Genomic DNA, 24,830 nt, shown 5'->3' with positions numbered 1-24,830 from the left:
AATGTGTGACATATCTGAATACCTTCATGATGGAATCAAAGTAAAAAACTGAAAGCATTTCCTACTGAGGAGACTGCAGTACATGAGGAAATTAGGAAACTTCATAACAAATAAATCTCCCAAGATGGCCTCCGGAGACAAAAGAGCCCAAATGTAGCCCAAAATCCCCCAGATGTAGCCCAAATATAGCCCAATGACAGAAGTGTGCAAAACACTTATTATTTTGTGTTTTTGCAGTGTTATATAGTGCAGACTTGTCAGGTATTGGAGTGCTTTACATGAGCATTGGTTACATCACACAAGAACAAATTCATTTTGGTTGTAGACATGGGGAGACTAAGTGATTTGACCAGAATCACAGAATGTCGAGCTGAAGCAGAAACTCCAACCTGGTTTCCCAGTTGCAAAGTCTGCAGTTCTGGAAGTAACACCACATCCTCTCCCCTAAGTGCAACATTTAATCAAGTGGTCAACTGGATAAAAAAACATAAAGGTAACAAAAAATTTAAAAGTGCTTTCTCGCTATTTGAAAACTCAGAAAATATGTCCTTATTTTAGTCTTTTAGAGCACTAACCATAATTTTGATGCCAATAAGACCCTCTCATATATGTAATTTCGAAAGGAAATGCTCTAGGTATTACAGTTTTGATTACATCAAGATGACGTCAGGCGTTCCACACTTTTGTAATAAATATAGAATGTTAGCAATCTAGTTGTTCATTAGGATACTGTTGAGAGGCAGAGGCCAGGGGCACGGACTCTGAAAATTGAAGGCAGGTAGGAGGGTGCAAAAGCAACAATTTAACCACACTGAGCAGGCAGGAAGGGCCGTGGCAGCACAACAGACTATGGAGGGCAGTGGAAAGGGGGGCAGGGGCAACAAACCAACAATACAGGACTTGCAAGAGAGGCTGTGGCAATGTAATAGACCATTGTGGGCAGAAGGAAGAGGCAATGGTAGTACAACCATACATGCCAACAGACCCGATTCAGCCAGGAAACATCCAATGTTTTTAAGCTCAAATGGGCTTTATTTTATCTGTCTCCGGTCTACGATCTCCTCTTTTTCAATGTAACTCAAAGGGGAAAATCAATACCCCAGTTTTTTTTCAAAATCTCCCTCTTACCAAGTTCAAAATGTTCGCAAGTATGGTACATTGGATCATGGAAGGAAATGGAGTAGGGACATGAACTTGGATAACAGAGGACAGGAGGGACATGGAGAGGTGCACCAAACTGACCCTGCAGGGCAGGCATCAGGGTTTGCAGCAGCACAATACACCACACAGGGCATGCGGGACGGGAGTGCAGCACAACAATCCATAGAAAGCAAGAGGGAGGGGACCATGCACATGGACAACAGAGAACAGAGGGGCAAGAGGCAGGACCATAATGGACAGACAGGAGAGAAAGCTGCAGCATAACAGACCATAAAGGGCAGGAGGGATGGATCAGGGGCATTACAATGGAACAGACAAGCTAGGAGGGAGGGAGTAGGGGTCTGCACATGTAAACAGAGGGCTGGGGGCAAGGGGGCAGGGCAGGAGCAGCAAGATAGCCATGGAGGTCAGGCAGGATGGGCACTAGAAGCAAGACACACCATGAAGAGCAACAGTGAGACTGTGATGGCATACACACAGACCATGGAGGGAAGGTGGGAGGGGGTTAGGGGCAGCTAACTGACCACACAGGGAAGGTGGGAGGGGCCATGGCAGCACAGAAGACCATTCATGGCAAGCGGGAGGGTTAGTGGCAGCTCAATGGCTATGATGGGCAAGAAGGAGGGTGCAGGGGCATGCACAAAGGACGATGGAGGATAGAAGGGAGGGTCAGGACCTGTGCACAGACAAGAAAGTTCAGGGGAAGGGGCCTCACAACAGACCGCACGGGGCAGGCAGGAGGAGCAGTTGCAGCACAACAGACCAGGGAGGGCAGAAGGGTGTGGCAGTACAATGGACCATGTAGGACAGGAGGAAGAGGATAGGGGCATGGCATGTGGACAGGCAGGGTGGAGGTGGCTGGGACAGGTTACAGTCATCTGACAATGCTAGGCAGGTGGGAGGGGAGTGGCAGCTCAACAGAACACTCAGAGTAGATAGGAGTGGGAGGTCCATGGAACATGGTGGGCAAAAAGGATGGAGCAGGGGCATACACAAAGACATCGGAGGGCAGGGGGAAGGAGAATAGGGGCAGCAAGCTATGCACAGAGTTTAAGCAGGAGGTCAATGATGGGGCATAGAATTGGGCAATGGAGGGCAGGAGGAGTGGACTGGTACATCATACTAAATTGAGGGCAGTGGCAGCACATCAGACCATGCATGGCAGGAGGGAGGAGGCTAGTCCATGGATTCACACAACAGAGGATAGGGAGGAGGGGGATGGGGCAGCAAGCTAACTGTTCAGAGAAGGCGGGTATTAGGAACTTTATTGTTTTTAAAACGTGTGTCTGTGCGAACTACTTAAAATATGAACAAGTATGCAGCATAATCTCACTTTTATTCAGGAAGAAGAGGGCGTTTGTGACTGTGACTCCGGGCTCACTTGGCAGAAACACCCCCTGACCCTCCACCCCCTATCGCAAAATGTAATGCCCGTGAAAAGGGTAGGTGAACACAGTGTTATATAGAACATAGTCCTGAGAGCACGATTGAAAATGAAAACTAGATATAGTGTATGGTATAAACTATGCACCAAAAAGTGTGATATAAGATGAACCGGGCGTGAAATATAATATGCAATACATTGTGCGCAATGACAGATTCATTGGAGAGCGCGAGATAGCACAGGCACTAGCGCGTGCTATGCGATATGCGCCTTGGAGTGTAATATGCACAGGGCAGTGTTGTGTAACCTAACTAGTCTCTAAAGTTGTAATATAAAATATGTGCTGGGGAGTGTAACGTTGCATATGCACTGTGACAAAGATATGGATCCCAGATTGTAATATGTATGGCATAGCACTGTGCGTTATAACATAGGCATCGAGGAAGGCACGTTAGATGGGGCAATATAACCCGTGCGAAGACAAGTGTGGCATGACATATTCACAGGGTGGTGTTACAGTGCACATGGGCTAGAGAGTGTCATAGCATATGCACTAGCTAGTGGAATACAACACAGAGGTGTGTGGCACTCGGCAGGCAATGGTGGGTGTAACACAGCATTGGGCTCTGCCAGGAGCGCGCTGTGACTCTCAAGTGATGTTCGTCCCCTTTCCAGAGAGTAAAATAAAAAGTATTACACATCCGGCAGTGGATGTGTGTTTTATTAACCGTGAGGGGGGTTTCTTGCATAGTTTTGGTCGAATTTTTGTCGAATCCCCTTTGAATGGCTTGGTGTGCATATGTATTTATTGTGCCCGTCAATAGCTATCCATGTTTGTATAAATAAACGACAAGGGTGTCTACCGGGATTAGGCACGGTAGGGCATCAGACATGTCAGAGCTTCACTAGTGCATTTGTAACACTCCTGAGGCGGAAGCCGGGAGGTCTGTTCTCGATCTCATTTTTTTAAAAAACTGTCATTTTGCTGTGTATTTTAACGAGCACTTGTACCCCGAGCACCTACTGACCTGGTAGTTGTTGGGAAGTTGGGAAGCTCTAGCTCAGCTGTTCCTAGCGTTGCTGCAGGCGGGAAACGCGCTGCCGCCTTCGCGCGCCCGATCCTACAGACACGCCCACTCGCGAGGCCACGCCCACCCCGAGGCCACGCCCACTTTTCCCCGGCCTTATAGTCGCGCTGACTGACAAGCGCGCCAAACATTTGTAACACTCCTGAGGCGGAAGCCGGGAGGTCTGTTCTCGATCTCATTTTTAAAAAAAACTGTCATTTTGCTGTGTATTTTAACGAGCACTTGTACCCCTGAGCACCTACTGACCTGGTAGTTGTTGGGAAGTTGGGAAGCTCTAGCTCAGCTGTTCCTAGCGTTGCTGCAGGCGGGAAACGCGTTGCCGCCTTCGCGCGCCCGATCCTACAGACACGCCCACTCGCGAGGCCACGCCCACCCCGAGGCCACGCCCACTTTTCCCCGGCCTTATAGTCGCGCTGACTGACAAGCGCGCCAAACATTTGTAACACTCCTGAGGCGGAAGCCGGGAGGTCTGTTCTCGATCTCATTTTTTAAAAAAAACTGTCATTTTGCTGTGTATTTTAACGAGCACTTGTACCCCTGAGCACCTACTGACCTGGTAGTTGTTGGGAAGTTGGGAAGCTCTAGCTCAGCTGTTCCTAGCGTTGCTGCAGGTGGGAAACGCGCTGCCGCCTTCGCGCGCCCGATCCCACAGACACGCCCACTCGCGAGGCCACGACTTCCGCCCCTATATCAATGTGCCCTTTCCGGACGCGCAGCGGGCGAGCGCAGCGGGCGCGCCGGCATCGCGCCGAAGTCGCGCCTAAGTCAAGCCCGTCTGCGCCCGTCCGCGATCGTACGCGGTCCAGGGCCATACCCCATGCCCCTCGGGATGACCACATACGGTGGAGCAAGCAGGAATTATTTGCCTTACGCCGCAACGTTAATGTGTCATGCAAGCATAAACTACACGTAGAAATCACTACAGGCTGTGAACACTGCCAATTCTCTTTTGACCATGACAGGAACATGACCAGCATGGACTACACTTTACACTGTGGACTACTTAACGTGCGATCATTAAGGAAACATAAGTTGGACCTATATGATCTACTCTCTGAGACAAAATGGGACCTTATGTTTCTTACAGAAACATGGCTAGATAACGATTCTACAGTCGATGCCCTTGAGGCACTTCCAGCAGGATACACAATACACAGACAAGACAGACCCACTGGCAGAGGAGGGGGCATCGCAATTGTAGTCCGAGAAAGTTTGCAATGCCAATTTGAAAGCTCCCCTATCCTGGATAGTGAGGCTGGGAGTTTCACTATTAATGTGAACAACAGCTATACGCTAAAGGGCATGCTAATCTACAGACCCCCTGGTCCTATAGCCAAGTTTGAGGAAAGCCTGGTTGAAGGCATCATGGAGACCATTTTATGTAACAATACATTTTTGGTACTTGGAGACCTTAACCTACATCTCAATAATCCATCAGACAGTATTAGTATGAACTTCAGTCAGGCATTAGGTGCCCTCCAGCTGACTCAAATTGTGAGTGGTCCAACACATCAGTTGGGTCACCTTTTGGATCCCATATTTGCTAACTGGGGGGAAGTAGAAGCCAAACCCCCTATTCCTATTCCCTGGTCAGATCATTACTTAGTTCCCTTCACCATTCGTATCCCTGGAAATAGACCTCCGCAGCCAGCACTGCTGTATCATCTTAGACGGAACTGGGCTACTTTTTCCCAGCATAAATTCTGCGAGACATTGATTAAAGGGGGGAGCCCGGGGGGGGATGACGCTGACACAGCCAACACTAACCTTTGCAATCGTATCACTGAGGCACTAGACTACACTGCTCCTCTTCAAAAAACCAAATCTGGGGGACGTGTTAAAAAAATAGCCCCTTGGTTCAACGAAGAACTTAGAGCCCTGAAAACCGCACTGAAGAGACTCGAAAGAGAATGGCGCAAGACTTTCTCCAAAGAATCTAGAGCCACCTACTTAAAAGAGAGGCGACTCTACCATGGTCTAATCAGAAAGTCCAAAACAGCATACTATACGCTTGGAGTTAATGAAGCCAGCAATTCCACAAAAGAGCTGTTTTCGCTCTACAAAACTCTCTCGAGCGGAAAATCATCCAGTGTCCCTGATGATTGTTCCCCCGAATCGTGCAATAAAATTGCCAATTTTTTTTTCAGAGAAAATAGCAAAAATATACGCAGCGTTCCCAACACAGCCTATAACTGGGGCAGAATTTGTCGAAAGCCCTAGGGAATGGGGTGATAGACTTAGACTGAACCACTTTGCTATCCCGCCACCAGAAGATCTCGTAAAAATTTGTAAATCCGTGAGGTCAGGCTCTCCTCGGGACCCTACCACACCTAAACGTCTGACAGACAGTCTGGTGGTATTAGAACCCTACATCAGACATCTACTTAACATGTCCTTTAGTAGCGCGATCGTACCTAAAGACTGGAAAAAGGCGGTGGTTCTACCCCTAAGGAAGAAACCAACCATCAGTTTCGAGAAACTAGAGAACCTACGTCCAATTTCACTCCTCCTTTACCTGGCCAAAGTAGCCGAAAAATTGGTCAACTCACAACTGATGGACTTCGTTGAAAAAGCGGCATTATTACATGACACTCAATTCGGCTTTCGTCCCCGTCATTCCACAGAGTCCGCACTCTTAACAGCGGTGGAGGCTCTTCGTCAGGGGGCGGATGAGGGTCATACCATGGCCCTCATCCTATTGGACTTGAGTGCAGCATTCGACACTGTAGCTCATGCCAACTTGCTACAGTGTTTGAATAACGGAGGTATATCTGAAGCTGCACTCCTATGGATCCAATCCTTCCTGACTGGGAGAAGCTTCCAAGTCCGCCTGGGTGACCACTACTCGAGAGACATGGGTTTGGGACAGGGCGTTCCCCAGGGATCGTCCCTGAGCCCAACTTTGTTCAATCTCTACATCTCCCCAGTGGCTTCGATTGCCGTGAGCCATGGTTTGAAAATCGTGTCATACGCAGATGACACGCAGCTGGTCATCTCCCTCTCACGAGGACCCGGACTTGCTTCGAACAGTTTCAAGGCTTGCATGCAAGACCTTGCTACCTGGATGTCCATCAATTGCCTTAAGCTAAATGGCAACAAGACAGAGGTGCTCGTGGTGGGGGGGGGGGGGGGGGGGGGGGGAGTCCTTCCGCTTGGTCATTGGCATGGTAGCCCCCTTGTCTGGGGGAGGCTCCTATGCCCCGTCAGGAAGTCAAAAACCTGGGCGTATGGTTTGATGCTGATCTGTCTTTTGGACCCCAAATAAACCGAGAGGCGGGTGTTTGTTTCAGCGTCTTAAAAATCTTACGCAAGGTCCTTGCTCTCCTCCCAATGTCCGCCCGGAGAACACTGGTACACGCCCTCATGACATCGCGCCTGGACTATGGCAACCTATTGTATCTGGGTGCCACCTGTAAGGCAATTAACCGCCTCCAGGTATTGCAGAATGCGGCAGCCCGCCTCATCTTAAAACTCACCAAAAGATCAGATTCTAAAGCTGCCCTTCACAATCTCCACTGGCTGCCAGTAAGAAGGAGAGTGGAATTCAAGGCCCTCTGCACCTGTCATCGCATTCTTGCTCGGAAAGCGCCGACACCACTCCAGAACCTAGCCATCAAGTATGTACCCTCACGTGCCTTGCGTTCTTCTCACGGAGGTCTACTGGTGGTCCCTAGGATCAGAAAGGCCCGCATGGGTGGACGCTCTTTTCGCCACTTGGCAGCGAAGTGCTGGAACGCCCTGCCTCTTAATCTCCGCCTAGACCCTTCGGAATCCAGTTTCCGGAAAAACTTAAAAACACACCTTTTCTCAAGATAACTGAGCCTTCTCCCCACTTCTGCTCCGAGTTTTCAAATGTAGCGCGGGGACACGCTTTTAGCGTAACCATGCGCTTTATAAATCTCCCTAATAATAATAATAGTGGTGTAAATACATTCCACGTGGATTCATTGTATGCATAGTCGCCTTTTAATGAATATCACGCAAATCGTCATGGTGATAGGTACGTACGGTTTGTCCAGCATGTCCTAGGTGTGTCTATAAATATATATTTTTAAAAAATAATAAAAAACAGTGGCCGGCCCTGGGGATTGGGGTCAAAAAAATATAATTAGGAGACAGGCCCTGGGGGATGGGGTCATCAGGGCCAATAAATTAGAATAAGAAGGGGAACCACACAGCCCCCCTTCTTAAAAAATTAAAATAAATAAAAGACTGGCCACGCCCTCTCCTTGCAGCACTCTGCAATCGCGCCCCCTGGCGAGTTGTAAGTTGGGGAATTAATTCCTCTTCAATACTGAGGGTCCCTGAGGGCCAATTAGCCCAACAGGCATCTCCAGTATGCACCAGGGAGCTGCGCTGCAGACAGGTGTTCTGAGGCCAAGCCCCTTTTTACACCTCTCTGCAACGCAGCTCTGTGGCGCTTACTGGAGGTACCTAGTGGTCTAGTTTGGCCCTAGGGACCCTTAGGATTCAAGGGGACTTAATCTCTCAACTTAGAACAGCCACAGGGCGCGTTTACACAGTGGTGAAGGGAGGGGACGGGGCCTGAGGTGACGTGTGCAAACACGCACTATGGCACGTTTTAAATTGGGGATATAATTTTTCTTCAATACTGAGGGCCCCTGGGGGCTAACTAGCCCACCAAGTGCTTCCAGTAAGCACCACTGAGCCGCATTGCAGAGAGGTGGTCCAGGCCATGCCACTTTTTACACCTCTCTGCAACGCAGCTCTGTGGCACTTACTGGAGGTACCTAGTGGTCTAGTTGGACCCTAGGGACCCTCAGGATTCAAATGAACTTAATCTCCCAACTAAAAACGGACACAGGGCGTGTTTACACAGTGGTGAAGGGAGGGGACGGGGCCTGAGTTAACGTGTGCAAAAACGCCCTGTGGCCTGTTTTAAGAGGTAGTTTTAATCCCCCTGCCCTATTATATACTAGGGGCTTACAGAGGAGGTCATGCTAATCACAGGGGGACCCCAACGCATAATGTTCCCTAGTGTATGTAGGTGTTTTCACTGTATTCTAAGTGTCTTTTAACATAGCACTGGCTCTAGGACTGGCTAGTCAGACTCAGTTACCACCAGTATCCGTCTGAAAAAGTTGAGGGTACAGGATGATTTTGCAACAAGGCTTCTTTCTACTCTTATTTTTGTTCTTTCTGCACGTTATCCTTCTTCCTGCACTTTTCTTCGTCTTTGAGGACTTCTGTTGCTTCTTTCTGCACTTCGTTTTTTCTTTCTGTGCATTTTTTCTTCTTTCTTCACATGTCCTATCTCTGTAGGCATAGTTAGAAATTAGCATTTAAAAAACCTTTGAAATTCACAGAAAAAACCATAGGTTTCAGGCACGTTATAGTTAGGAATTAGCATTTAAAAAACCTCAGAAATTCACTGAAAAAACCATAGGTTTCAGGGGTGTTATAGTTAGCTGGACTTTTCACTTGTACAAAACCATTGAAATTCCCCCGTTATAGTTAGTTCAGCTAACTATAACTCGCGTGCCCGCAATGCACTGCTGATGACGTCACATATTACATCACTCATGACATGGTCAGTGACATCACTGATGACATCTCAAATGACATCACTGATGACATCATCCTTGTGATAGAGTGGCAGACCTCCTCTCACCCTAATATAACCTTTGATACACATATTCAAAAATAGAGACTAAACTTTTCAAAACAATGGACATACCAATACCAGTTACAACAACCTCTTCAGTAATTCTAAGATCCACATACACATCCACTCATTCACCAACAGTCCTATACAGTCACTCATACATGTATTCACTCATCATATGTACTCATACACCTATACATCCTGTTACACAATGCCACTCATCCATAGAGTTACTCACACACATAGTCACTCATGCTACTAAAGAATCAAACATACATTTATTTGCATATACAGTTATACACACACCACCACACTTACTTCTACGGAAACTTACACATACTTAGTCTTTTAAACAATCACTTATAGAAACACATACTTATTCATACAGGAACTCTTTCAATCTCTCACTCTCGCATATACTCACTTATATACACCAATAGTCACATATACTAGTTTAAAACATATGTAGTTACTCATAAAGACACTATTGAGACAGTCATTCACTCACTAACACACCCATACACACACTCATCCACCCATACAGTCCTGCACACATGCTGTCTTCAACACATACAAAGAGTGAGTCACTCATTCATGCACCTATGCACTACGTAATACCCCCCACCGAACCATGCAGACACTCAGACTGATACTCAAAAAACCAACTAATAACCTATATAGACACCCATGTAGCTACTCACCAACCCATGCAGCCACTTATACACAAAGTGAGAGGCTGATACAGATATTTACATATTTAAACATTACTCACTAAGCCATGTATTCACTATGATACACTTAATCAGTCAGTTACACAATCAATTTTTCAAAAACAAATCATCCATTTAGACACTTATATCCCATTTATTCTTCCATCGACCTTGAGATATACATATATAAAACATATTTAATTTTCAGAAAAACACACATTCACTGGGTGATGTCATCAGTGATGTCATTTGAGATGTCATCAGTGATGTCATGAGTGATGTCACTGACCATGTCATGAGTGATGTAATATGTGACGTCATCAGCAGTGCATTGCGGGCGCGCGAGTTATAGTTAGCTGAACTAACTATAATGGGGGAATTTCAATGGTTTTGTACAAGTGAAAAGTCCAGCTAACTATAACACCCCTGAAACCTATGGTTTTTTCAGTGAATATATATATACACACATATATGTTCACTGAAAAGAACAAAGAAGACATGGACGTTATAGTTAGGTTCACAAAACCATAGAAATTCAGCAGTTGTAGTTACCTGAGCTAACTACAACCTACACTCCTGCAATGCACTGCTTATGACCTCACATATTCATCACTCATGACATGGTCAGTGACATCACTGATTACATCATCCAGCAAAGAAAACTTCAATATACTTCACAAAATACCATTTACATTTTTTTTACATAAGAAAAAGAGACAGGTGAGAGACGTACACCAGAGAGCTCACTGTAACGATATCAACTACTACACTCACTTATCACCCAGGAGAGAGTTCACAGCAGATAGTCCTGTTTCATCTAAACCACTACTCTAAATTCTAATGACCGATGTAAGACGTCTAACCATACAGTCCTTTCTATCGCAAACCACAACAACACTATTCATCAGTCTGGAAAGAGTTTGAAGTACAGATGTCAGTTTTACACCAACCACCACAACACATACCCAGCAAAGAGGTCTTAGCGGGCAGGCCACTGTGTCACAAACCACTAGTAAAATTATTCTTTATCCAGGAGAAAGGTGTCAGCTGAGTCAGTCTGTTGCAAACCACTACTACACTGAGCCATCACCCTAGAGACAGATTCATGTATTGCAAGCTACTAATACACTCATTCATTTCAAAGGCGAGAGGTCTAAGCAAAGTGGTCAGTATGTCGTAACAATACTCAGCCAGCATTGTGAAGTCTAAATGAACAGTTTAGACTGTCGCAAAGCATTACCATACATGTGAGAAGTTGGCCTGATGTATGATGTCACTAGATCTAGTGTACACCTTATATCAGTCCAAATACCCTTATGGTGATTGGTTGTAAAGTCAACCTTATAGACCAGCTATCCTAGTGGTAGCATGGACAAGAGCAGTCTTAGGCTAAACTCTGAATGGCATGTGAAGCCAGCTGTGATACCATATATAATCCCTTGAATACCAAATGAAAGGACACCACAACAGATATATATATAAAATAAAGTGTATTTATTCTAGTCAAACCCTCAGCACTCTTTATGAGATTAGAGGTAAGTACAACACAGTCTTATTTAAGCATACATTAAGTCACACAGGTAAGTAATACAGTTAGGCCCTAGGGGCCACGCAAACCATATACTAAGTAAGTGGTATAAGAACCACTGTCACGGAAATAGAATAGGCCTAGGCCTAGGGAATCGCTGGGGCTACACTACACTAGCGTTAGTTAGGAAGTGGGAGGCCCACGGGATTCGTGTGCAGAGTGGAAACACTCACGCGTAATGCGTAAAAGTCAATAGCAATAGTACAGTTTAGAAAACGGTAGATTTAGGACACTTCCGGAGTAGCTAGGAAGTTGAGACTTGAAAACTAGACACTAGGATAGTCACTATCCTGATGAGCACCGGAGTACCCAAGTTACCTAGCCCACAGGCTGCGGGTGCATAGGGGTGAAGATGCGTCGTTTTCGTCGTCGACTCCTATGGATGCCTGAAGAAAGATGCTGACAGGCAGTCAGTGAAGAGTGTCCGGTGGATCCCAAGGCTGGGATCAAGAAGAGAGGAAACCTGCAAGCAGAAGGGACAGAGTCAAGGTCACTAGCCAGTGACCACGTGGAACCAGGAAGGAACCAGGCGATGTCGTGAAGATTGCAGGTGAAGGTGAAGCTTGTCGCTGCAGCCAGGAGGACCAGGAAGCGTCGAGGATGACCAGGACCAGGAGGCGAGCTGTCCCACGAAGGCTCTTGCTGTCGGCGGCGTCGAAGTTGGACTAGGACTCACCAAGCCTTGGCAAGCAGAACCCACGAAGAACGGAGGACTTGCTTCTGGTGCAGACCAGGAAGGTCTGGGGTGCTTCTTCTTTGCAGAGAAGCGGGAGCCAGTCTGGAGGAGCCAAACCAGCGCAGAAGATTTCAGGGTGCGTCGTCACAAAGGCCACTAGCCAGCGGGCAAGCAACCGGACAGACGCGGCAAGCAGGAAAATGCAGAAGGGCCCCACGCAGGACTCGTGGAGTGTGGGGGGCTGATCTTTGGTGCAGATGGTGCTTGGGGTTGGGGCTTCTCAATCCCCAGTGCACAACTTCGAGGATACCTCAGAAGCTGCGCTTTAAGTTACTAGCCACTTTTTCCAGGTAGCCGGTCCCACGTCGCTCGTCGCCGCCACGGATCTCAGCTTTGCTGTCGATGTGGATCAGGGTCGGAGAAGTCTGGAAGTCAAGGCTCTGGTCGGGCTCTGCAGTCGGTTCCTCGTAGAACGTGGGCAAAGCAAAGGGTAGTCTCTTGATGGTGCCTGTTTGCACAGGGTAGCCACTCCTTGGCTACAAGGGAGATTCTTCAGTCTTCTTCTTTCGTCGAATGTCGAAGGTCCAGAGTTTCTGTTCAGTTTTGCAGGTTCAGGATAATCTAAAGTCTTGAGGCCCAACTCCCACTCTTATACTAATCTGGGGGGCTGGGATACCTGCTAGGTCACGCCTTATGGGTGGGACCTGGGAGGGGGTGGTTACACCCACTTCCCTTTGTCCAGTTTCGCGCCAGAGCTGGGGCTGGAGTGCCCCAGCGCCGGTTTGAACTGGACTATGCAAGGAACACCTTGTGTGCCCCAGGCATGTCTCATTCCTTTCAGCCCACCCTGCCCCAATACACTAAAGGCTGTCTGGGGAGGTGCTAGCACCTCCCCAAGCAGGAAACCTATTGTCCAGGCCTCCCTGGCTGGGATCACTCCCAGCAGCAGGAGGTCAGACTTGTGTCTGTGGCAGCAGCATCCATTTTGTGATGCTGAGGCTTTGGTTAGAGTTAAACAGCAAAGTAGGATTTTAACATGTCTCTCCCTCTAGAAGGGAGGAATAATATCCTCATCACCAGAAATGGTATGGGGGTATTATTCCAAAGTGTTAGACACCTTACACGACATGTTTTGATAAAGCCAAACCATAGTTACCATAACCGTTTAAGATTATAAGGCACTTTAAGAGTATATGGTAGGCTATATCATAGAACAGCTATAAGGACATGGTTCCGAAAGCTGCAGACAGGCTCAGCTCATGCTAGAGCACCATCTCACATGTTACCAAGCACTCTGCCTCCAGGATTGTTAAGGCCTGCCATAGGAGTGACTGATAGGTACACATGTGTCTATATATAAGGGTAGATATAGGCATACTATATCTAAGCAAGGGGTGATTACACGACCTTGCCCCAGCCGAGTGATCAGCCAGTTGTGTCTGATTGGAAGGCCAGACCAGGGGTGGCATAATACATGCTGCAGCCCCTGGGAGGCCTAGGGTACACCTATGCCCTGGGTACCTAGGGTACACTGTACAGGGTCCAATAAGGTGATCCTTACCAATTGGTTATGTACCTAGGGTACATGGAGTCCATTTTAAAGAGAGAGCAGACAGCCTGAGACCCTGAATGGCAGGATCTCAGGCCAACTAAGTCGAAAAACCAGCTAGACACTAGGCAAAAAGTTGGGGGTAACCATAGTCAGATATCCACCTTCCTACAACACACATACATCAGCAGGGGACATGTGTCAGCATAGAGAATAGATCGCTAAGAAATAGTGCACCCACTTTAAAAATGGGATGACTTTTCAGATGATACATGTTAGAAATATTAACACTCAGTAGTAGTATAGAAAGAATAGTAATTTAACCTAAGCAGTAGCTCAGAATACATCTTTCAGTGTCAGAAACATTAACGAAACACTCACACTCACTGGAAAATGTCATGAGTGATGTCACAGACCATGTCATGAGTGATGTAATATGTGAGGTCATAAGCAGTGCAGTGCGGAGGCGCGAGTTATAGTTAGTTCAGCTAACTATAACGGTTAAATGTAACTGGTTTTGTACGAGTGAAATCTGATCCCAACTATAACGTCCCTGTAACCTTTGGCTTTTTCAGTGTATTTCTAAGGTTTTTTTTAAATTCTATTTCCTAACTATAATGTCCCTGTAACCTTTGGTTTTTTCAGCGAATTTCAATGGTCTTTTTAACTAGTAGTTATATTCTACACATCACCCATACAGACATTTATGTACCTGCTCAGTCCCCTATTCAGCCACTCACGCACTCTCTCATTCACCATTTACAGCCACTGACACACCTGCACCCTTTCCCATACAGCTACTCATTCATCACACCATTACACCCACTTAAACACCAACTCACTCACCCATACAGATACTCACACATCCACTCACTTACTCATACACCCACTGACACACCCAGTCTCTCATATACTCACTCACTCTTGTATACACCACTTACACACTCACTCACTCATATAGAAACTCCCACAACTACTTACCTTAGTATATATGTTTAACACTCAGTAAGTTTTAGAAAACACTCACAATCACTGGATAATGTCATTAGTGATGTATTTAGTGATGTTATCTGTGATGTCATTTGAGATGTCATAAGTGAAGTCATTTGAGCTCAGCTAACTATAAATGCTGAATTTCTCTGGTTTTGTGAGAGTGAAATGTCAGTCTAACTATAAAGTCCCTGTAACTTTTGTTTTTTTCAGAGAATATATCAGAATATATTCCCAAGTGGTGGTCACCACTAGGTAGTTATAGTTAGGTCTGCTTTTCGATAGACAGAGCATTTTTTGGTTAGCTAATAACTTTGGCCCTGTTTGACCAGCCTTCACAACACTATCGAAAACAAGTTCACACACCTCAGCTCCTCAGTTTTGGGGTGATCCGTCCAGCAGGGGCCAAGAAAAAACAAAGTCCCAAAACGCCAAATTCCTATGCCTTTTCCATAGACTTCTTTAAGATGGGCTAAAGCAAAAACTGCTGAAGGGTATTACACAAACTAAGCCAGCCAGTTAGATCTTGGTCCATAGATTGTCGTTTTTGTGATTTGGTGTAATCGGTTCAGTAGTTATTGATAAATTAAGGGTAAAAAATATTTGTATAGTTTGGCAGTTGGGTCCGCGAGAGTCTCGCGAGTGTCCCGCTAGGGTGTGAATAACAAAATGGAGCCCCCTCATTGGTAAAGCGCCCTGTTTTTGCCTTGAGCCTTCATGCTGTCTCAGGAGCGAGAGCTTCCCGCAAGTCCCACAAGGGAAAGCGCTCTGATTAGCTGGCTGTTGGAGGTTTTGATATGAAATGGTGGCCATTACTGTTTACTGAGAAAATCTGTAGGGGCTGTAGAAATTAAGTCATTTGAGATGTCATCAGTGATGTCATAGAACATGTCATGAGTGAGGTCATATCAGTTCATGGGGGCGCATGTTATAGTTAGCACTGATAATTATACATGGTGAATTTCTGTGGTTTTATGAGTTCAAAAGTTTTATTTTGTCAAATCCACCTAACTATAACGTTACTTTAACCTTTGTTTTTTGGGGGGGAATTTCGTGGGTTAAAAAAAAAAAAACATCGAAAACAGTTTTTATCACACCTTACCATACTGTTAATGTAACCTTTTTTATTTTAGCAAATTTGACATCATTGCTAATATCCCTGTAGATGGCAGGGACGCAAGTCAAAGTTACCTTTGGGCATGAGTTATAGTTACTTGAGATATCTCTAACTATAACTAGTGAATTTTAGTGGATTTTAGAGTTTACAACTGGACATTTTCCCTAACTATAATGTTACTTTAACCTTTGCTTTTTTTCCAGTGAATATCACATATATATGTACACACACACACACCTCCAACACATATTATATATATATGTGATCAAGGCCGTGGTGACGCGGCCGAAACGCGTCATGCCGATTGACTTGGAATAAATTTGCACTACTACATACCTACTGCGTGCTGTGGTCTGTACCCGTCTCCACTACCTGCTGGACCTTTGGGGAACCTGCTTTCTACATATATATATATATGTATATTTCCATCAAAGTGCCCCAAAGCAACGAAGACGCACTCGAATGCTGAAGGAACCAACCGGTTTCTTTAATTTGAAAGCAGGCATCGGCATTGCATGAAAGATTTCTCCAACCTGACGCGTTTCGAGGCTTGTTGCCTCTTAATCATAGGTAAAATGAATATTCACTCAGCAGATGTCTCTGATTAGCATGCCTCATTTACATACCCATAGTGGGCCGTGCTTCCTGCTCACGTGATTGTATTTGCATGCTAGGATTTGTAGTCCGTTTCAGAGTTATTATTTCACCATTAGTAGGCTCCGCTTTGTAAATAAAATATTTCTTCTTGTTACCCTTAGTGGGCCATGATGCCACGCATGCTTGAATTTCTCCCCTTCTGCATTGCTGTCAAGGCGCAGGCATAATTCCTCGCTCTCAGCCCCTTGTATTTGTAGATGGTGCAGTCCTCCACGGCAGGGGTGCCGTGTAATATATTTCCATCAAAGTGCCCCAAAGCAACGAAGACGCACTCGAATGCTGAAGGAACCAACCGGTTTCTTTAATTTGAAAGCAGGCATCGGCATTGCATGAAAGATTTCTCCAACCTGACGCGTTTCGAGGCTTGTTGCCTCTTAATCATAGGTAAAATGAATATTCACTCAGCAGATGTCTCTGATTAGCATGCCTCATTTACATACCCATAGTGGGCCGTGCTTCCTGCTCACGTGATTGTATTTGCATGCTAGGATTTGTTGTCCGTTTCAGAGTTATTATTTTCACCCTCCCAAAAAGATAAAGTGAATCCCACAAGGTTTAGTGGTGACTCCCACTGTGGCACGCTCCCTCACTCTCCCAAAATCCTTCACCTCCATTGACATCAGTGGGATCTCCTGCCACAAAGAATGACTTCAGAGCATCTCTCCTGTGCGATTTAGAGGGGGGATATAACACCCTCTCTTGAAAGAGCATTACCTGTCCCAGCAGAAGGACCACTAGTATTACCCGCCTCTTTTATGTGGACACAAATACCATCCCTGAGCTGTCGCCCGCTGTTCAGTAGTCGGTTGTCCTACAGATAGGTACACGCTATGTAGGGTAACCCTACAGACTACCTACCTACTCCCCCTTAATTTGAGAATCAGTAGGTTGACAGGTGTGGGCTTGTGTCTGCCATCTGCTAGTCTATGGTTTGGACTTCTAATAGTGTGCAAGCTGAAGAAATGCAGAATTAAACACCGCCTTGTAAGTCGTGTTTGTAAAACACATCGGTAGATAAATAGACAACATGTCGCTTTTCTATTTTCATTTTTTGAGTCTTGTGGCAAATAAAATACATAAATTGAGGGAATCACATTTTAGAGCAGTGCTGGACAGTAATTTTTTGAACATGTAAGTAATAGCATCTGATGTATCCATGCACACAATTATGATGCTGCCACAAATGTAGGTCTTTAAGCTGGCGGAAAAGCACTGAGACTTGAACGTTTTAAAGTCAGATAATTCAGAATAAGATCTCTTCCTGGGATGCAAACCCAAGACCATACGTATCCCATACACATGAATAATGGATTTCCTGTTTTTGAAAAGATCAACATGGTTTCATCAATGTTCGCAGGTAAACCTAGTAGTAAGTAGTGATCCCAAAAAAAGCACTACCTGCCGGCCCTACCCAGGATATAAAGTTGATTGCCCTGGTCTACAATTTAGAATTAAAAGTTATTCTAGGCCCTTGATCTACCTCTCAACCTTTTGAGGGTGGCTGATAACACTGTATGACATTTCACCACATGGCTTCGAAGAAAGTGACATCACATGACATTTGACCTCGTGATATCATAGGAAATTAAATGAGCTGGTGCTCACATTTATGTAGCACGCATGCATTAAGGTTGAAGCTGCTAACACCATTCACATATTACGTATTGACAATATGTAAGCCATACCGACAATGTTTACCCTACTATCTTATGTCCCTATGCCCTATCTTTCTATCTAAAAAGAATACACATTTTGTATTGATTTGGACATATATTGTGTTAAAACGCAGTACAGCAACTAGCATACAGTAAGTACCTTGTTACAAGGAGGGGACCATTATCAAGCTTATTTAAACATTTAATAAAGATCTCAGTCGTGGAGATGATTCCACCATGCACCCCAACACCTTTTTATGTTTTTGTGGACACCCCCTAGATTTATATCCATAGTCCTCCACCTTAGCACACCAGTCCATGCCTGGGCTCATTCTGCCAGTGAAGGGGCTTTTTCTGGGTGCCAGAGGCGGACAATGTCTCTTTTGGCAAGAAGTGAGCCGGTTGCCACAAGGAGTCTAGCGGCTCGTGGGCACCCCCACTCACCCATCAGTCCCAAAAGGACCATTCTGGCATCAGGTACTACAGGCCTATCCACAATCTGGGATAGGGTCGAATGAATGGACGTCCAGCATTGCTGTATAGTATCACATTCCCAAATCGTGTGGTCGAAGGTACTCGGCTCAGTCCCACAGCGCAAACATTGGGAATTGAGGCCACTTTTCATTGTGCTTAGCCCAGTTGGACTATAGTAAACATGGTGTAAGTATTCCAGCTGCTAGGACTCTGGGGGCCATTTAACATCAACCCAACCTGCATCGGCCAGTGGACCTATACTCTGAGTGCACTCTTCCGTAGATTCAACATAGGGTCTGGAGTGTTGACCACTAGTGTTTGATATCCTTTGAATACACCCTTTCCTTCATGAATTATAAGTATATCCTTTGCTTCCAAAGGGCTATATTCTGGCAGAGTGGCTGTGTCCTTCATGATACCTCCAGGGCATGGCCCAGTTGGAGATATCTAGAAAACTGTGACTTGTGCAGGTCATCTATGCCCTGTCTTTCGCAGCACCACTCAATTCTTATACTATGCCATTTATCGTACTCCGCTAAGCCCTGGCCCATCCTTGTTCCCTCTGCTCTTCCCTTCTCAACCTTCTATCCTCTCAATTTGCCCCCAACCTTCTCCCCCTCCGCCCAGTCTTTTCCATTCGAATCTCCTTCAGTTTTCCTCTGTTATAGAGATGTTCAGTTTCCACTTCCTGTAAGGGACACACACCACACCCACCGCCTCTCCTGCACATCTCGTTTGTCCCAGTACAGCCATAGGTGACCTCTTGAACAATGATCTCCAGTTGGCCTATCATCTACCCTGCAGCTGAGATCTCCACAGGCTTCCACTATGGGATGCAGGAGAAGAGGAGGTCACAACACAGTCCCTCATCTGGACAATCCATCAAACTGAGCCCAAGCCTTATATTAATTTCTTCACTCTAGGAATTGTAATGTTCTAGTCATATCCCTGTATCGCCCATCCTTTGTTTACAATATTTTATATGTACTAACATCCTTCAGTCCCGCTTCATCCGAGTCGTGGCTTATGGTTGCCAGCTTTTTCAAAGTGCGAATTTGGCCATGTTTTGAGCTTCTGGAGTGGCCAGATCTGGCACTAGAACAGTAAGTATTAGGAAATCCAATATTTCTCGCCACAGGTTCTTACTGGCTTTGGCAACACTGCACAGCATTGGTAAAAAGCAAATTGCTATTTGCCGTTGCGGTGTAGCAAGGTTAAAAAAAGAGAAAAAGAAAAAGTGTATAATGATACAACACCTGAATAGCATGTATGAATCATGACGCTACTGGCACTTGTGTCACTGAGTAGACGCAAGCATGTGTGAGGACACATGCGAGTGAATGCGTCACCATGCATGTGCACATCTATTTAGTGATACAAGCACTCATTTTTTATTTACCAAGATGGCAGACGCCGCTTGGACTGTAAAAAAAATAAAAAATAAACAATTGTGCTAAAACACATTTCAGCCCAGCAGCAAATGGGAGCTGCCAGGGCCTCCGAGAAATGAAAATATTTTTTTAAATAACAATAAAAGGACTGCAAGTGGTTGGTGATCAACAGAGGGTGGGTGGGGGAAGCAACAGTGAGTGGATGGGGGAAATATAAAAAAGAAAGCCCTATGGGGTGGGGCGGGATAACAAATTAGGGAAAAGGAACACACGAGGAAGAGAGCGGCACAGAGCATGGGGGATTTGGCAGGGGGAGAAGCACAACTGCAACACACAAGAGAAGAGCAACACAGAGAGTATGTGGGAAGCTCATGAGTAAGAGTTCTGGAAAACACATGCACTCTCATGGAGTGCTTGATGAAAGAGAAACAGTAGTTCCTTAAAATTGAACAGTGGGAGGATAAAAGACAGCCAATCAAAAGGATAGTGAAGAGGCTATAAGCCATGGAATGAGAAGCAGGCACATGAGTGTGACAATAAAGTCAACCGATTTTGAGCAATGGGCGGGCTCTAAGCCCACTTTCATGGTATGGTCCACAAGAGGCTTTCACCTACAGACAACCAAGCAAGCTGTTCGGTTTGTGAGACCTAAAAATTAATTTAATATCCTTGGTGTTCTATCATGGATAGTTTGCCACTTTTTGCTTTAATAATCATTAAGGAATCGCTTAACCAGCTAATAAAATAAGGTGATTTTGGCTTGCATTTTCTGTTTGAAGTTTACATGTCATCAGGAAAAGCTACCAGTGTTTGATGACTCTAAAATGTTCCTTTTTTCCCCCGGCTGTGACATACAAATCTAAGCTACTCTGTTAAAACAGCAGACAGGGGGAAACTATAGGTTTAGATCAAATTACATTGCCAGCCCATCTTTGAACCCATCCGTTTTCAGACTTCAGGAAATGTGAATTTCCAGACTGGACATATTTCAGATGAGGCCTAAATAGTGATGTACAGAGGGGCACATATCCCCCAAATGTATTGGTTTTCATACGTCTCCATCTGCATCCTACGTAAATCCCACTAGGACCTTGTCCCAACACCGATTATGCACTAAATCAATAGAAAATAAATCTAGGTAGAAAGATAAGTAGCTGAATTATTGCTACAAGTATATTTAATATAAAATCAACTATTTGCATTCTTTTTAACGTGGCATATGTTCTTGATTTCCATATTACCTCTTTGATGTTGATATTGGTGCAGGCACTTGTCTCGAAGAAGTCCATGCCGTATTCTTTAGCAAGCTGTAAGACAAATGCAATTAAATATCACATTTCATAATATTGTATGAGAAATGCGAATTAGAGGAGAGATTTCAACATTATAAAAAAAAAAGTTTATGGGTGCCCCAACAGCAGCAAGCAGGACTGGACTTCCCCCAAACAGTTGACGGATTGTCGACCATTATGGAGCGGCCATCTTGTAACTGAGCGATCTCTGCAGGATTCTATTTATATGCAATACATACAAAAAGTGGCAATAGGGCATGGACTAGAATAAAATATCAAGGACCCATTGCAAACACGATGTCACGGTCAGCAAATCAATACCAAAACACAATCCACAGAGCATAGATCTAACATATGATATTGTGTATTTGTAAAGAGTGCATCTGGTTATCTTGGCTCGGAATCAATCAATCAACCGTATTGCTAAAGTGCAACACTGTCACACCTAGGGGTATCTGGGCACTGTGTCTCCATTCGAAGAGCCAGGTCTCGAGTCTCTTTTTGAAGTCTGCCAGCGAAGGGGGTGCACAATATATTATGTTTATTGTCACTATCTACCCCAGTGGATCCACCAGGGTTCGAACCTGTGACCAAGGGTCAAACACATATACCAGCCATGCAAGCATTAGTCCACTGAGCCCTCAGACCAAGCATGGAAGTGAGTAGTGACAATGGGGCTAGGCAACCTCGAATGGAGCAGACATCAGGGTGCTGATCGGAAAACAATGCCACTGAAACACATGGAATCCAAAGAGAGAATTAGGAGATAGTTTGAGATCCCTATTAACCTCTTTAATCAGTTTTGAAACTAGACCCAATGTATGAAAAACGTGCAACTGAGAGTGAAGGTGACCCTTAAATGAAGCATACTATTCTGAACCCACAATATGAGTGAAAAAGAAGGCCTATGAAATGCAAGATCCCAACAGAAGAACAGGACGTACACTTGGACCGTGCCAAATCAAAATGGCGAGTGGGTTCGACTGATTGATAGGAGTACACAGTACAATGTCGATTCAATAAGCCCAATCTAAAGGTAAACATAGGTGTTGCTTATTATGAAATTATCCTCAGACAGAGGCCATTCTGGGAAGGTTCTGGACCTTGGAGCGACAGTAAGCTGACTAGTCATACACACCCTAGTTTAGGAGGCAGGGCAGTTTGGTTCTGGTTATTTCCCAAGAAAGCGTGACAACTAGTTATTTGCCCTCGGTATCGACCCTCAGACCAAAAATTGCCAGTAGGACTACCACGATGACCCGGGAGAGCCTGGATTGAGAAGCAACTCGGGATGAAGAGAGTTGGTTGAGGCCCACAATCTGTAACCTCTTCTATTCATACATACTGTGGCATGTATGCATGTATTACCCTGTGCCGATGGTTATGGTGTATGACCATAGAAGCTTCTGGAAGGTGTGGGTGGGTGCTGGGTCAGAGGTGTTTGTATGTGACAAGAGTTATATTAAATTGCAAATATTTGTAAAGCGCCGTGTAGACTGAAGGTTCTCTGCCCCAGGCAAACATAACACGCACAATATCGATGAGCTGGAGCAATTATAGATCAGAAAGCAAAGTCTTTAGAAGACATCTGAAGTAAGCCAAGTTGGGTCAGAGCTCAGTCATAGAAAGACCATTGTCAGCGGCAATTGAAAATTCATGGTCGTAGCTTCAAGCCATCCGTGTTTTGGGAATATCAACAAGAAAGACAATGGCAGATCTCAGTTTCTGAGAAGAGTGGTGGAAGGTGAATTGTTTAGCCCAAAAGTTTGGGGTACTAGAATAGACTGCCTTATGAGCAATCTTTATAGATTTGCTAATGGGTGTGGTTTAAAAGGCAGTTAATACAGTGATCTAAACTCCAGGTGTATCTACGTGTACTAGCCAACAGGCAAGCTGAAGAATTCTGAACAAGTTTATGGCAATGGAGAATCTACTCTTTGGAAGAAATGACAGTCACACTGGTGTAATCCAGCCTAGATTGAAGCAATGCATTCATCATAGGGATATAAAAGCTCAGTGGAATATAGATCTTTGTAGGGTCCGAAGCTGAAGAAAACAGGATGGTCAACTTGAATTACAAAGGTTTATAGTGTGATGTGTTCTGGTTTTCGAAGGTGTAAAAAATGCAAAGTATGCTAAACTGCAGTGGAGAAACAAGAAATCACCAGAGTGGCTAGAAACAACTAAAATTGTATGCAATTGAGAAGATAGAGAAAAATGAAAGAGGAGATTGGGAATGAAAACTACGTCAAAGAATCTTGCCACATTTTGAATTTAAGAACATTAATCCCATATGGATTCAATCAGGACAAATAAATGTGCACGTACCTATGAGAAGTAAGATATGGTATCTATAGACTGAGAAACTGAAATAATTGCTTCAACGAATTAGCAATATATGGTTTTAATTTTGTAAGGTTTTAATGTTGTTATTTGTACAAATCTTGCACAAGCACTGAGAACTTTAGTTTGTACAGATAGTTGGGCAGACTAATTAAATTAAGAAAAAGAAAGGAAGGTAGCTGATATCTAAAATCTATAAAGTAAAATGGTATTGCAATGTTATCAAATTAAGGGAGGTTACTATTTGAAATCAGATACAAAGTAAAATGAACAGTATACGAGTATACCCGCTACGAGTCCACTGGAGGGCGTAAATGCGGAGTAAAACCAAAAGTATAAATGGTAATAACTCTCCAATGTGAAAATTAATTAATAGCTGTGGTAAGCTCACTGAATATTAGATAGAATGATCTAAGGAAATTAAAAGAACTGACAAAGGAGTGTGAAATGTGCAAAATATGAATCATGGTGGAAGAGAGATAAATGGACTCACTCAGGAAGAGTTGGAATAAGGGATGACAATTGACTGAAAAAACATTAACAGGACTAGTAAAACTCTGAACTGGATGTATAACCACCTTTTAATTGTAAATAATATTTTTCACTGTTTTTTCACGCTTGATTTTACACTTTGACACTAATGAAATTGAAAACGACACTTCCCAGGACCGCTATGTAGGGTCGGACGGAAGTAACCAAAAATAGTTAAACATAGTGAAAGGAAAACATATTTTGAATCCCGTGATCAAGATCCCGGTGGGGCCGAAACGCGTTGAGCATTTTCCATACCGTATTACTCTCGATAATAATAAAGAAGAAATTGTGAAACATTAACCCGTGAGTCCGACTCAACTATACTGGCAACAGTATAGAGGGGGTGCAGAAATTGCATTACAACAAGAATACATGTGAATTGTGGATAGCGCTGCAATCTCTTGTCATGCTGCTTCCCAAGTGCTCATACAGCTATTACCATTCTTTCTCTATGTTCTTAGTTTATCAGAGTTTGTCTGCACAGAAACCTACCTTGAGCCCTTGATCTGCTCCAACTTGTCTTTTTTGACTTTCATCAGCTTTATTCCCAATTAAAATCTTCTGAACGCCATCTGGTGCGTACTATGAAGAGAAG

At 44.6% G+C, this 24,830-nt stretch overlaps 1 protein-coding gene across 1 annotated transcript in view; it reads right to left on the bottom strand.

Moving 5' to 3' along the window:
- Nucleotides 1–24,830, bottom strand: part of RAB15 (RAB15, member RAS oncogene family) — a 355,439-nt gene that overhangs the window by 10,550 nt on the left and 320,059 nt on the right. The window contains exons 5-6 of the mRNA XM_085627227.1: nucleotides 24,728–24,817; nucleotides 21,308–21,373 (exon numbers count right to left, since the gene is read on the bottom strand). Coding sequence (XP_085483353.1) covers nucleotides 21,308–21,373; nucleotides 24,728–24,817 — 156 coding nt within the window. The remainder of the gene's footprint in view (nucleotides 1–21,307; nucleotides 21,374–24,727; nucleotides 24,818–24,830) is intronic.

The sequence above is a fragment of the Triturus cristatus genome, chromosome 9, assembly GCF_964204655.1.
Source record: "Triturus cristatus chromosome 9, aTriCri1.1, whole genome shotgun sequence".
In the NCBI taxonomy this organism is placed as follows: Eukaryota; Metazoa; Chordata; class Amphibia; order Caudata; family Salamandridae; genus Triturus; species Triturus cristatus.
Note: the sequence above shows the minus strand (reverse complement) of the source record. Positions and strands in the feature narration are given on the sequence as shown.